The sequence below is a fragment of the Coenobita brevimanus genome, chromosome 23 (assembly GCF_032717465.1).
Source record: "Coenobita brevimanus isolate Jiangsu-jjx chromosome 23, ASM3271746v2, whole genome shotgun sequence".
NCBI lineage: Eukaryota > Metazoa > Arthropoda > Malacostraca > Decapoda > Coenobitidae > Coenobita > Coenobita brevimanus.
The window spans coordinates 53,714,490-53,730,239 of record NC_136976.1 but is presented as its reverse complement, the minus strand read 5'-3'; the positions used below and the strand labels follow the sequence as shown (position 1 = coordinate 53,730,239).

The following is a 15,750-nucleotide window of genomic DNA, read 5'->3' as shown; positions in this document are numbered from 1 at the left end:
GCAAGGACAATGTGCCCAGATGGAGTGAAAAGATGGTCGCCCTGTTGCTGCAGCTTGGTGAACAAATGAGATGGGATCCATGGTGGCCAGTCCTTACTACACTACTGCGCAAGGAGGTCCGATCCGGGCTGGAGTGCGTGGATGGGGTAGGAGAGGGCATCGGCATTAGTGTGGAGTTTGCTGGGACAGTAGGAGGTCTCATAGTCGAACTCCTCTAGGGTTTCTCTCCACCTAGTGAGCTGGGAGTTATGGGTGTCTGATTGGCGGAGCCATTGGAACGACTGTTAGTCAGTGATGATGATGACAAGGGTTCCGGAGAGGTAAGCCCGGAAGTTCTCCAAGGACCAGATGATGTCCAGGAACTCCCTCTGGGTGGTGGCGTAGTTCGCTCCGCATGATTTAGGGTGCGGCTGGCGCAGGCGATGATGTGTTCCCGTCCTTCTTGCACTTGCGTAAGGACGGAGCCGATGGCTATCAGGGAGACGTCTGTGTACAGCCGGAATGGTAAGGTATAGTCAAGGAAGGCGATGATCAGGGTGGTTGTGAGCTAGCGCTTCAGTGTCTGAAACACTTCCTGTCGTTCAGTGGTCCAACTGAAGGGTTCCCCCTCCGGGTCAAGTCGTGGAGTGGCTTGGCAATATCAGCGAAATCCTTCATGAATCGCCGGTAATAGGAAGCAAGGCCCAGGAAGGACCAGACTTTGTGGACGTCCCGGGGTAGGGGAATGTTGGCGATAGCACGCAACTTGTCTGGGTCAGGTGCAAGCCCATATTTTGAGATCACATGCCCCAGGAAGGAGACGGTCCGGGCTGCCAGGACGCATTTGGAGGGCTGGAGCTTCAGGCTGGCCTGCCAGATCCACTGGAATACTCTTCTGAGGCAATGGAGGTGATCGGCCCATGTCTTGCTGAAGATAATAACGTCATCCAGAGATGCCAGACAAATTTCCCAGGTCAGGCCACTGAGGACTGACTCCACCAATCAGGAGAACGTTGCTGGGGCGTTGCAGAGGCCGAAGGGCAGGACACTGAATTTGTGGTGCTTCCCATTGCTAGTGGAAAACGACGTTTTCTGTCTGTCCTTGGGTTGCATGGGGACTTGCCAGTAACCCGATTAGAGATCTAGTGTGGAGAACCAGGAGGCACCGTACAGGGAGTCGAGGGAGTTGTCTATCCTGGGAAAGGGGGTGGCATCTTTGATGGTCATGTTGTTGAGGTGGTGGTGGTCGACCTAGAAGCGCATGGTACTGTCTTTCTTTTGGACAATGATGACGGGGGAGGACCAAGGGCTGGTGGAGGGTGAGATCACGCCAGCATCAAGCATTTCCTGGACCTGCTGGTCTTCCTCCGCCGCTGTTTAGGGTTTTTTCCATCTGGATGATTGGCGGATTGGTGGTCCTGTGGTGTGTACAGTAATCTCTCCACTATCTGATGTAATTGAGCCAAAGGCATGTCCAGAAAGTGGTCCCGTCCGGATAGTGGGCCCCAGCCTCCTGGACTTGTACTTATGGACCCTAACTCAGAAAAACGCCTATACAACTCCCTCTGGACATGCATAGCACCTATTCTAGACCCAAATCACACCAATAAGGGACATAAAAGACTGAAATAAATGTAAAAGAACCAGAAAATGAGGTTTCAGAGGTGAGTTTATACAATACTTAACATTCTGGGTACCTACTTAGAAGTCCCTGGCTCCTGGACTGGTAGTTATGGACCCTAACCTAGCCTAACTCAGAAAAACACCTCCCTACTGCACATGCATAGACCTAAGACCCTATTCACACCAATAAGGGACATAAAAGAATGAAATGAGGTTTTAGAGGTATGGAAAATACAGTATAATATGAAACCTTCTGGTTACAACAAGTCCCTGGCCATTTCGATGAATAACCCGCCTCCTCTCAGACTCTGACAGTAAAAAGGAGTTCCTGAAGCACCTGCAGTGCACTGTACATAAAGTCTTGCATTGAACTTTAGTCATTTGCACTCAGAAATCCATTCTCTTAACACTGAGCACTCAAGTCTTACTTGCGCTCCATTGTACCGTAATGAAATAAGTGTTGCACTCTACACTTAAAGTCTTTTCACTCATAAATCCATTTTCTAAACATAACACACTACTTTATTTGCACTACACTAAGTCTATAAAATCAGTGTTGCACTCTGCACTTTAGTCTTTGCTCTCAGAATTCTAATTTCTTAACACTATGCACTATTTTTTTCACTGCACAACACTGTAAATTCCCGTGATTGACGCAAGGAACGAGGATTTTGGCGATTAATGATCCGCTGCCTGAAAGCGCGCACTTCCTGCACAAGTCCCAAGGGCCCCATCTCCCTGTTGCAGTCCGGGTGTTCCAGGTAGTCGAGAACGAACTCTACGTGTTCCTGGAGTGCGCTCAGCTTGGGGATTGCTGGTGTAGTGTCATGCTGAGAGGAGTCTGCATCATTGTCGCCGTCCTCGACGCAATCTTCAAGCTGGGTACTGACACCTGCAACTGAAGATGCGGTCTCGATATCAGACATGATCTGACACCCAGGATTGCCCTCGTCGTCATCCAACCACTCACGCACTTCGTCCACATCAACATCGTCCCCGTGCGCACATAGACGTACATGGAAGTCATCCACGTCAAAACCTAGGAAATCGTGCTCCACATCCGTTCCGAGAAGCAGACGAGACCAACCATTTGCTAGAGTCTTGACAGGGACTTCCTTCCATGCACTGGCCCAGTTGTAAATGGCAGACTTGATGTTGTAGCGGCAAAGGTTTTCCAAAGTCTGCTGGCCTCGCGTGTCCCGTCCCTCACTGCGCTCGTCCTCGTCCTCGAGAACAACCATCACCTCGTCCAGGAACTTCCTTCGGTACAGCCTCTTCGTTGCCACGATCACTCCTTGGTCCATTGGTTGGATGAGAGCAGTAGTATTAGGTGGCAGAAACATGCACCTAATGCGCCCATTCTCAGCCACCAAGTCCTAGTCGCACAGGTGAGCAGGTGCATTGTCAAGGAGAAGGAGGGCCTTTACCTGGTCGCGTGGGATTTCCAGTTTCTCTGTCTGGTAATGTTATGACCTCCTTGACGAAATGGCGGTGGAACCAGTCTTTGAAGATCCGGGCAGTGAACCATGCCTTCAAAGAATGGTACTGTAACGTCCAAAGATGTTATCCATACAGGTAGGGATTGTAAAACGCCTGGTCTTGTACTCGGGGTCTGCTTTATTGGATGTTCATCACAAATAATGTTGCTTACGCCGACGCTCCCCTCGGAGGCCTCTCACGTAGCAACCCCGGTCATAAATCTTGTCCACCTCCCCTCACCTCGAGAGGCGGCCCATACACAGACCCCTATCCTGAGCAGTACGACTGAAAGGAATTTCGTCTACTTTAACCTTACTTTTACATCAATGCAAAGTATATAACACTGTTTTCTCACTATCAGCTGTTACACAGATGCTTCACGGACTAACATGAGGTACTTACAGATTGTGGCACCTCTCAATCCCTGGTTAATCCCCAGAAAATTACGGGGCCCCTTACACACTTCTTTCCAATTAGGCGGGTGGTCTGCCTGATTCCCGGAAAGAAAGTATCAGGAAAAAAAGTAACAGTAAAAAACGTAAGGGAAAGAGCTAATCTAACCTAACCTAACCTAATCTAACCTAACCTAACCTGACCTAATCTAACCTAACCTAACCTAACCTGACCTAACCTAGGAAAAGTTGTTACTTTTTGACTGTTACTTTTTTTCCTGATACTTTCTTTCCGATTCCCGGTCTGCCTCTGCCCCTCTAGCGGCCTAGACCGCATAAAACAACAAAGTCTTTGTATTCATACAAAGAGATCGTACATATAAACTGAATACAGTACATGCAAAGTTTTCCTATTTTACCTTAGTTCAAGCAAAAATTTCTTACTTAATAAAATGCAAACTATAGCAGGCACTACAAACTAAATATCATGTCACAAAAAATAAGAGAGACTTTATATTCATGTGATGTGCCGTAACATTCCGGCCCCTTAAATGAGACTCCTCTCATTTACAAAGCTACTACTACAAGGCACATCTCAAGCACTTATATAAATTTCCACTAAAGGCGACAAAGCACAAGTAATACTACAAAGTATACTAAACTATGATGGTACATTTAAGTTGAGGTAGTGATACAGAGTACACATTAATACTACAAATGCACAAGTTTATTTAGCCTTGCAGAGCGGAGCACGTCGCACACTCTCAGTCAGGAGGCATTATTATGGCCAGAGTCCTGACTGCTCAAGGCTCAACTAACCTACTGTGTTGCTGCCCTCTAACAAACACAACTTTGTCACTGGCCTTACAAACTTATTGTAGGCTGTGCGCACTTCTACACTGCGCACCAAGCCGTCTCTGCCAGTGAACACCTGTGTAACTCTCCCCAGAGGCCAGCATTGCCTTAGGGTACCTCCTTCCATCACTAGAACCAAGTTCCCAATCTGGAAATTTCTTTTGGGCTCCAGCCACTTCTGACGCAACTGTACTAAAGGAAGGTACTCTTTAAGCCATCGTTTCCAGAAATGATCAGCTATAAACTGAATATGTCTCCATCTTTTACCATACAAATCCTGCTTGCACGTTTTACCCAGTGGAGCAGCATGACCTGGACGGAGCAAGAGCAAGTGATTTGGGGTCAGAGCCTCTAGATCTTTGGGATCATCTGACGCAAGTGTTAAGGGCCTACTGTTGACAATTCCTTCTACCTCGCAGAATACAGTGTCTAACCGCTCATCGTCAAGAACCTGATTCCTTAGGATGACGGTCATGATCTTTCTTATTGTTCTTATCTGTCTCTCCCATATCCCTCCCATATGTGATGCTGCAGGAGGGTTAAACTCCCACTTGATGTGCTTGAGAAGAAGCTGATCCTTTACTTTGTTTGACTCATTCCACTGATTGAGGGCTTCTCTTATCTCTCTATGAGCCCCAACAAAGTTTAGTGCCATTGTCTGAACGAATCTTTTCGGGAGCTCCTCTCCTCGCCATAAATCTGACCAAAGCATTTATGAAGGAATCTGCATCAAGTAAGTTCAGCTTTTCACTATGTACGGCTCGCACTGTTAAGCATGTAAAGATACAGCCGTATCTCTTTTCCTGGGACCGGCCCCTCTTCACTAGGAAGGGCCCAAAACAATCTATCCCCACATACGAGAAGGCGGGCTTGTTAGGAGTCACGCTCTCCTGAGGTAGCTGGGCCATTTGCTGTGAGCCCATCGGTACTCTACTTCTCCTACAAGTGATGCAATTTCTTGTTACTTGACTAATCAGTGGCTGCAACTTGGGTATCCATTAGCACTGCCGGACAACTGCTGCAACATGTTCTCGCCCGGCGTGCCCTGTATTCTTGTGAGCTTCCCTAACAATTAGCTCTGCTACATGGTGCTGTCGTGGCAATATCACTGGATGCCTTGCGTCTTCAGTGCGTGGTGCCATATGAAGGCGACCTCTTACTCTCAGCAGGTCGTCATCATGTATATAGGGTTCTAAGCGGTAGACTGGACTATTTGAGGGCACACACCCTTGTGCTCTAAGAGCTTGTATCTCGGCACCATAATGCTTTCTCTGGATGCACCTAAGTATAGCATTCCCAGCTCCTTCCAAGTCTGTAACTTCAAGATCCTTGCCCTTCAGGCACCATGAAGCAGGTTTTCTTTCTTTAAGCCATGCTCCGAATGGACGGATCCGTGCTACAGTCTTCTTCATACGGAACCAGCTTGAGAAGCTTCCTATTAGCCTGTCAGTTGCACTCTCAGTGACCTGAGATACTGTTAATGCTGTCGGCATCTGTTTCACTTCTTTGTCGTTGTTCAAGATTTCAGGATTTTCTTCAGGGCACCCTGACCACTTTACTTCTTCTTGCCAGAGGAACTCCGGCCCCTGTTTCCATCTTGCATTGGTGATCATTTCATTTCCAGTCAGCCCTCGTGACGCGTCATCAGCGGGATTCAGCTTCGTGCTCACGTGCCTCCACTGTATGGCATGGGAGCCACTGTGAATTGCTGCCACTCTGTTGGCAACAAAGGTGTGAAACCTCTTAGACTCATTCTTAATGTACTGGAGAACAATCATACTATCAGTCCAGAAGACAGATTCTTGGAGTTTTACTTCCATCTCTTGACGCAGTGTAGTGTCCAATTTTACTGCTACTACTGCTGCCAGGAGTTCCAATCTAGGGATTGTTAACTGCTTCATTGGTGCCAGCCTAGATTTGGCTGCTAACAAGGTACAGTGGATTCCTCCTGCTTCATTCTTTATTCTCACATAACTCACAGCTCCATATGCTTCCTCCGAGGCATCACAGAAATGATGCAGCTGATAACTAATGACCGTACCAAAGTCTGGTGGTATGATAGAGCGACCAATTCCAAATTCTTCTAATTCTGGCGGATCTTCCAACCACCTTTCCCACCTTTGTTTGCTGTGTGGAGTCAGCTCATCATCCCAACCTTTACCTAATCTGAACTCATCCTGAAATATCTTCTTAGCTACCAACACAAAGGAGGAACAAGACCTAAAGGATCGTATGCTGAACTCAACACACTAAGCAATCCTCGCTTCGTGCTTTCCTTCCTCTTCGGTTTTGTTCTGATACCCAATTTGTCATCTTCAGTGTTCCATTCAAGACCCAATGCACGTTCAACTGGTAGAATATCTTGATCAAGGTTCATCTTCACTCCTTTAGCTCGTTCTTCTGTGGGTATTGAGCTGAGCACTCGTTTGCTGTTGCTCATCCATTTTGTCAAACGAAAGCCTCCACACGACGGCATCTGACAAAGTTCAGTCACTAAAGTCACTGCTACATCCTCAGAACTTACAGACTTCAAACAATCGTCTGCATAAAAGTTATCCAACACAGTGTTCACAGCTAACGAGCTAAATCTACTGGACTGATCAAGTGCTGTGCGACGAAGTGCAAACCCTGCACAACTTGGACTCCATACTCCACCAAACAAATGTGCAGTCATCCTGTAGACTTGAGGCTTCTGTGCAATGTCTTCGTCTGTCCACCAAAGGAACCTTTACACGTTCCTGTGTTCTGGTGTGACACGTACTTAATGGAACATGGACTAAATATCTGCCATAATAGCTATCTTCTCCTGCCTGAATCTAAGCAACACACCAAGCTGTTTATTCGTGAGATCCGGTCCCTTATATATGTACTTGTTGAGTGAATATCCCTGGGACTCAGCTGCACAAACACTAATCTGAATTTTTCAGGTTTACTGGGATGGTTCACATTAAACACAGGCAGATACCAAGTTATCCCTGGGAAGGCACTGATTTCTTCTTCAGGCACCCGTTCAGCATGTCCTTTAGCCACTAAGTTGTTCACTTCAGACCTGTAGCTCTCCAGAAGACTATCATCCTTAGCTAAGCGTCGCTTGAGGGATCGAAGGCGCTTCTCTGCCATACTACGATTATCGTGCAGTCCAGGCGGGTTGGACCTGAACGGTATTGGTAATTCATAATGACCGTTTTTTAACACAATAGATCGAGCCCAAAGATCCAAAACATTTTGGTCCGCTATAGACATTGCGGGCTTCTCTAACTGTTGACCTCCATCTACTGCCCAAAACCTTTCCACCTTAGTCTCTAGGCTTGTTTCCGGCACTGTCATGGAATTGATGTAGCTGCAGAGGGCCTTTTCTCCTTGAAAGTTTTTATTCACTGGCCCGTTAACCATCCAACCTAGTTTTGTGCGGATAGCGTAAGGATCGTCATCTCGACCACGCCTTACCTCTAGTGGTGCTAAGATCTCTGGATAGTTCTGACCAATAATCATTTCAACGCAGAGGTTGGTCATGTGGGGAACGTCAAGATCTCGCAAGTGCTCCCACCGCTCAAAGTCCTTTGGAACTGCTATACTGTCTTGAAGATCAGGGATCTTTTTTACTGCAAGCACTTCTGGTAGGCTTAGTAACTTATTCTTGCGACCTGCACCCTTCAGTTCTAAAGAAACTATCGCTGCACCTGCATCTGTCTCACTGTTTAAGGTGGAAAGGGACACATTTCTTGGTTCACCTTGAACGTTTAACTTTTCCACCAAAGACTGGGAGCAAAATGTCCTGTTACTTCCCGTGTCTACCAAAGCAAGAGCTCGAACAGCCTTAGATCCACCTTTGCCTCGTACTAGAACGCTAACTATAGGCAAGGCTATTTTGTCGTTAGTCCCTGGTGCCCTGCATCCGTAGCTTCTGTGAGTAAACTTCGCTGTCTTTTCGTTACCTCCACTGGTTCCCTTAGTTTTCTTATCCGTACCTTGGAATGCCTCGTGCAGTAGCTTGGAATGCCATAGGTCGCAACCCTTTACACCACAGGTAGACCACTTCCTACACTGATCCACCCAGTGTTCTCCACGCAGGCAGTTGTAACAGAGTCCTCTTTTTTGGGCAAAACTCAGTCTCTTCTCTGATGTCAAATTCTGGAACTGCTCACAGTCCGGTAACCAGTGCTCTTTATTGCAAAGCTGACACCATGGTTTTTTCTTATTGCTTGCCCTCACAGCACCAGCTTCACTCTTGGTCAGAGAAATTACCAATATGCCGGGAATCGAACCCGGGACTCTCAGGTGAGAGCCAGGCAGCATACCACTACACCACGACCAGGTAAAAGATAACTGACGTTGTCACAATCTTGTAACCAACGTCCCTCCGCCCCCACTGTGGGCATCAAGAGGATGAGTTAACCCCCTGGCACTCGGGCAAGTAGATGCTTTTAATCTATCCCAAACACTTACGGCAAGTCAGAATGAAGAGAGAACCTGCATTTTTTCCGATTCCCGGCATATTGGTAATTTCTCTGATGATTTTTCCTGTGAAAAAAATGCAGGTTCTCTCTTCATTCTGACTTGCCGTAAGTGTTTGGGATAGATTAAAAGCATCTACTTGCCCGAGTGCCAGGGGGTTAACTCATCCTCTTGATGCCCACAGTGGGGGCGGAGGGACGTTGGTTACAAGATTGTGACAACGTGAGTTAACTTTTACCTGGTCGTGGTGTAGTGGTATGCTGCCTGGCTCTCACCTGAGAGTCCCGGGTTCGATTCCCGGCATATTGGTAATTTCTCTGATGATTTTTCCTGTGAAAAAAATGCAGGTTCTCTCTTCACTCTTGGTCTTTGTGGATTCAACCGAGGTGGTGGCAGAGTCCCTATCACGAACTTCAGTACTGAAACAAACTTTCTTGGACGCAATTTCCTTCTTGTGGTTCGTTCGCTATCTTTGCTGATTCCTCAACGAATTTAGAAAGCTTTTCTATATCTGGGTACTCCTTATGTTTCCCTTTGAAATGGACCACCTCAGTGACCCATTTTCTTCTACAATCATAAGGCAGCCTCTCTACTATTTTGCCCATACTGTACTCTGAGCCCTCCAGGCAATCCTTAATGCTATCCACAAGTTCTTGCAGTCCGGTTTTGTCATTTGGACGTATTTGGGGGCCTTGAATAATCTTGTTTAGCCAGGCTTGTGATACCGTGAGGTCATTACCAAACCTCTCCTCCAGGATCTGTCTTGCCCATTTATACCCTTCTTCAGCTTTCATCATGTAACAACATGACACCGCTCTGGCAGCAGGTCCAGTACACAGCCGTAACAATCGGTTCTTCTTAACTGCAGGACTAACTGAAGCACTACCATTGGATTCGTCAAAGTTACGTATGAAACGCCAGTAATCGAGCGGGTTTCCATCGAAGGCTTGTAGTTCTATCTGTGGTATACGATGCATTTCTGTGAGATGTGGTCGATCACACTTCGTGCTTACTGCCTGTGAGTCAATACATTCATCACTTCTCTTGGATGGTTCCCCGGGAGGAGTTTCCTTATGGCATTGATATTCTGTTTGAGATGTCATTAACTCAGGAGGTTTATATGGCCGACATGGCTCAACCATGGGGCCTTTATCAGACTCCTCACCATGCGGATGCCATGGATTTGCATAAGGATCGAGTCTCATAGGTCTGTCATCCTTGGCTGAACTCCAGACCTGGTTGTTCCATGGGACGCTCTCAAGTGCCGGTTTCAACCTTGCTCCGATTTTCCTTATTTCTGTAGCCGTCCCCCTGGACTTCCTTTCTTCATAGTCGTCCCAAACTTGTCCGGCAGCGGCAGCCGCAGCAGCTTCACCTTGCAGTGCCATATATTCTGATTTCAACTTGGCCTCTTTTCTTTGCTGAGCCAACCTTTCAACTTGTTCCTCTAACTCAAGATCACGCATCTTCCTCTGTCGTTTTACCATGTTTTCTTGTCCTTCTAACTCGAAATGTCGCAGCTTACTCTGGAGAATCTCTTCGGCATTCTTAAGCTTGGCCTCCTGTGCAGCTCTGTGCACCATAGCACTCCTTTTAGATGAAGAATTATTTGAGGATGTTTTCGACAGTACCGTAATCCTTGATCCTGAGGCCCTCGAACTTACTCTATCAGATCTCTTTGGGTCTATCACACTAATCCCAGGATTTTCCTTTCGCCTCAGCCAGCTCCTAGCTTGACCTATATGTTCATGAGCTCTTTTTCTAGCGAGTTCAATGTACGATTCTGCCATATGCTGCTCCTCCTCATTCTGGTGAGAGTGTAAGATTTCAATGAGCTTTAAATGACACTCCTCAAGACTTAGAACAGAGGCTTCTACAACATCGATTGCAAACCTAACTGCTTGAACATCGGAATCATCATTCGTAAAGAGTGACTGCAAATTTTTGAGTCTTTTGGTTAATGCCCCTAATTTACCGGCTCTCGTACCTTTCAGTGCCTGAATCCTCTCCGCCATCACCCCGTCTTCGTCATCTGCTTGTCGACTTTCTTGATTACCTACATGGGCTGCGAAATGCTCTGCGTCCAACTCATGCTGCTCCCTTACATTTTTGTTAGTATTTTCACCCGACTCTGAGACAAGAGTGTTATCACTATCAACAGCATCTGAGCGACTTGACATTTGTCGCAGGTGGAGAAGCTCGTGCTCTTCTGCCTTATCAGACATTTTACTTCTACAGTACTAGACAAATGACAGACTGAATACAATTTGCCAACAGTTACAGAAATAATATCTAAATGCTTCTGCTGAAACCCAAACAAACGATGTCAAACAATAAATCTCCATATAGTTAAACCAATGGGAAAATAATTGATCAGTCATAGCAATCAGTACCGCACAAATTATAATTCACAACAGCAATTCAGATGGTATTGCACGGCAACAACAATACTGCAAATGAATAAACAAAGCACTTCAAGGCAATTCATCGCAATTTTACTTTAACAATGATCTTTACTATTGCTCAGCATCCAACACAGCAATATCAACTACTGCGCAGCACAATACAGCAGTCTTTACTGCAGAGTATTCTTTCTTTGGGCATGCAATCATACACCAAACAATACTAAGTTGTATCACAATGATGTTACAGTACCGTACAACATGCATTAATATCTGAGTAGCTGTTACCATGTAATGGCAGCTTGAATTCCTTTGTTCCCAGCACTAAACTCTATTCATTTATCACTAGTTAAAACTGGGAAAATTTTCAAACTGTACCACTCATACATGAATATTATAAGTCCAATGATGTTATATCACTTGCCTACTCTGTGGTTGTTTCCCCTCTGATGTTCAGTAGGGCCAAAGTCTGGTACACTAGGTGGGGCTCCGCACAAAATGGCGGTCCTGGGGCCAAAATACATAAATCAAACACCTCACCTTGGGCGACGATTTTCTTACGTGAAGCAAATCTTCGTACTTCGACGTGTAACGTCCAAAGATGTTATCCATACAGGTAGGGATTTTAAAACGCCTGGTCTCGTACTCGGGGTCTGCTTTATTGGATGTTCATCACAAACAATGTTGCCTATGCCGACGCTCCCCTCGGAGGCCTCTCATGTAGCAACCCTGGTAAAATGCCCGACGCCGGACCACCCACCCTGCCACCCCCCACCCCACCACCGGGCCACCGCCACACCACCACCCCAGGAAGACACAACGGGGGGGCTAGTGACCCAGGGAAAAAGGGTCACCTGTCCACTACTGACCTGCGCCCCTCTTCCCCGCAACTGCCCCGACACCAGGTGAACAAAGATCGGCAACGACCTTGCAGGCGGGACAACCATCGCCAGCAGTGGGGTGGGACTGAACAGGTTTCAGTCCCAAGTAACGTTTTGGCGACGGCCATAGTTACACCCTCAAGGGCAGGAGGCCCAAGGCTACGGCCTAGAGTGAGCACCGAGGCGCCAGTACCCTTAGCCACGTCCAGGGCAGGAGGCCCTATAGTGTGCACCGGGGTGTCAGTGCCCTCAGCCACGTCCAGGGCAGAAGGCCCAATAGTGTGCACCGAGGTGTCAGTGCCCTCAGCCACTTCCAGGGCAAGAGGCCCTATAGTGAGCACCGGGGTGTCCGTGCCCTCAGCCACTCCAAGGGCAAGAGGCCCAATAGTGTGCACCGGGGTGTCAGTGCCCTCAGCCACTTCCAGGGCAAGAGGCCCTATAGTGAGCACCGGGGTGTCCGTGCCCTCAGCCACTCCAAGGGCAAGAGGCCCTATAGTGTGCACCTGGGTGTCAATACCCTCAGCCACTTCCAGGGCAGGAGGCCCTTATGTGAGCACCGGGGCGTTAGTACCCTCAGCCACTCCAAGGGCAGGAGGCCCTAGCAGACAGCTAGAAGTGGGTCCCAGGGTGAAAAGACCTGGAGCCACGGCTGTGACAGACCCAGGAGAGAGAGTCGCCTCTGTGCTTCCCTCCCTGTATATAGGAGAGGACACGGTCTCCGTGTACACTCAGCCTATCTCGTTCCCCTGTGGGAACTGCTTGTCACCACCCGGGAGTGTTGCCCCGGAGGTGTCGCCAGAGTGGTGGCAAAGTCCGAGACCGGACCTGCCTCCCACTCCTGGGAAATCTCTGTCCTTTGCAGGCACCAGCAGGAGACGAGGCCGCTGTCCAACCCTGACGGCGCGTCTCCTGGCAGGCGACCGCACCCCCAGGACCCTCAGGCGAGCCCAGCAGACTACAGGCGAGGGCGACCCCGACTCCCTCATCCCGCGGAGCCACTGATGCCAGGCCCGCCTCCTCCAGTTGTTTGGACCCAGTCCCGAGGGCCACCTCTCAGGTCGAGGCCCCCAGACAGGAGGGCCTCCCTGCACCCCACCAACGAGGCCCCGAGGTAAAGGCCTCCCTTCAGGTTGAGGCCCCCAGACAGGAGGGCCTCCCTGCATCTCACCGACGGCCCGGATCCGGGCAGTGACTCCCCTGCGGGTAGTGTGTTGGCCGTTACAGGCAGAGTTGTGGGTGACAGATAAGAGATCATTAATATAAACTAGGAATAGGGTTGGAGCCAGAACTGATCCTTGTGGTATGCCGGTGTTGAGTGAAAATTGGAATATACATCGTCTACTTTATTACTCTTCTTTTTCTGTCACTGCGATATGAGGAAAGCAGAGGAACAAAAGACGTTTGTCCATAGCTAGGGAGTTTGGGTAGCAGGGAATGGTGCCACACTGTGTCGAAAGCTTTTGAAATATCAAGGGCTACTCCGTCAGTTTCTCCATGTTAGTCATTTGGTTGATGGATGGTATGAGTCAGGAGATTGAGTATATCAATGGTGGATTTTTCGTGGCAAAAACCATATATTCTATCACAGATTAAGTTGTTGGATTCAAGGTGTTCGGTTTTGTGCTTATTAATTACAGTTTTAAATACGTTACCAAGAGAAGACGTTATAACCATTGGTCTGTAATCAAAGCGGTCAGAGGAACTTCTCTTCTTTGGAACTGGATGAATATTGGCTTCTTTGCAGGAATTTGGGAATGAAGAAATATGTATACCTAGTCTGAATAATTTGGCTAGAACAGAGGCAAGTTCTGGGGAGCACTTTTTCAAAACAAGTGGAGAAATTCCATCTAGGCCTGGAGCTTTGTTGGTAGGTAAATTGTCTAGGATGGATTTTACATATCTAGTCTGTATTTTAAGTGGAACAATTTCGGGAGAGTCAAGTTCTAGTACTGGGACGTTCTGGCTGACTTCCTGTACGGTAGAATTTCTGGCAAATGTACCGGCAAGGATATTCACTTTACCACGCAGGTTATTTGTAATGTTACCATCTGAACATTTTAGTGGGGGAATGGGTGATGACTCGTTAAATTAATTGACAGGATTGAGAGTTGACCAGAATATTCAATTGTCATTAGGACTGTTAAGTAGTTTTGATGCCTGATTTTGAAGAAAATTTGATTTAGCGACATTTATTCCAGCTTTTGCATGGTTTCTGGCAATTTTAAATTGTCAGTGATTCAGAAATTTTTTATTTTAAGGAAGAGTTATATGCTAATGACTTTTGCGCCTTTGCTCTGGCACGATTGCTATCAAGTCATTTTGGAGAGTTTGATCTTTTAGTGAACTGTTGACTTGATATGAATAAATCCATACCAGCTATACTAAGTCATTAATGTGGGACTGGGTAGAACTGACATCACAGAGAAGAAAGACTGCCATGGAATGACAGCAAGATAATTTCTTGATCCATCCCAGTTTGCCCTGTCATAGTGCCATCGGGTCACCCTGAGAGGTTCAGAACGGGGAGGTTTGGGGGAGCCGACTAATGAGGCTTTGATGAGATTGTGGTCATAGGATCCAAGTGGTGACAGTACTTCTAACCTGTACTATCTGGACTATTTGTCAGGAATAGTTCCAATTGGGTGTTATGGTCAGGATTATCTGGTATTCTGGTTGGTTGCTTTACCAACTGAGTGGAATTAAATGATTCCGCAAACAGCTCGCACTCTAGGTCAGTAGCCTATCATAAGTCTTGGCAGAATGCAATAACCATTTTATATTATGTATGTTAAAATTACCCAAAGTGGTAATTTCGGTGGTAAGGGTAGGGTTAAGGTTACTCATCTGTGTGCATTGATGAATAAAAGGAAGAGAGTTGGTGATAGGACAGAGCCCTGAGGAACACCACTATCTATAGATCTAGAAGAATGGTGGCCGTCTACAACAGCAGCTATAGAACGACCAGAAAGGAAACTAGAGATGAAGTCACAGATAGGATAGAAACCTTAAGAGGGCAGTTTGTATATTAAAGATTTATGCCAGGCTCGATCAATAGCTTTTGAGATGTCAAGTGCAATGGCAAAGCTTTTGCAAAAGTCCCGAAAGGAGGATGACCAGGAGTCTGAAAGGTAGGTGAGATCACCAGTGGAGCGTCCCTGATGGAACCCATACTGACGATCAGAAAGAAGGTTGTATTAGGAAAGATGCTTTATTTATTTATTTATTTTTTAAAGAATAGGCTCGAAAACTTTTGAGATACAGGATGTTAAATTAATTGGGCAATAGAGGGTTGGGAATGGTCACCCTTCTTTGGGACAGGCTGAATGAGAGCAAACATCCAGCAAGAAGGAAAGGTACAAGCTAATAGACAAAGGTGAAAGAGTTTACTTAGGAAGGGTGTAAGCTCAGAAGCACAGTTCTTGAGAACAACAGGAGGGACCCCATCAGGCCCATATTCCTTATTAGTACTGAGGCTAGTGATGGCAGAAAATTATCAGTTGAAGAAATTATAAAGTCAATCATGAGGAAGTCAGAGGGGGTAACTGATGGGGGTAAGCACCGGAATCGTGTAGGGTGGAATTGGAGGAGAAAGTCTGAGCGAAGAGATCTGCTTTATTAATAGAAGAAATAGTTACAGAGCTATGGAGGTTAAGCACCGGAATCGTCTAAGGTGGAATTGGAGAA

The 15,750-nt window shown here is 47.0% G+C and overlaps 1 protein-coding gene across 1 annotated transcript; it reads right to left on the bottom strand.

Annotated features, from left to right (window-relative positions):
• Positions 1-1,113: 1,113 nt before the first annotated feature.
• Positions 1,114-11,008, bottom strand: LOC145392710 (uncharacterized). The gene is made up of 6 exons (XM_080267012.1): positions 9,396-11,008; positions 7,199-8,553; positions 6,630-7,037; positions 5,482-6,375; positions 4,297-5,027; positions 1,114-1,230 (listed from the first exon to the last, which is right to left on the bottom strand). Exons 1-6 carry the CDS (start codon positions 11,006-11,008, stop codon positions 1,114-1,116), a joined length of 5,118 nt encoding a protein of 1,705 aa, XP_080123138.1.
• Positions 11,009-15,750: the final 4,742 nt, after the last annotated feature.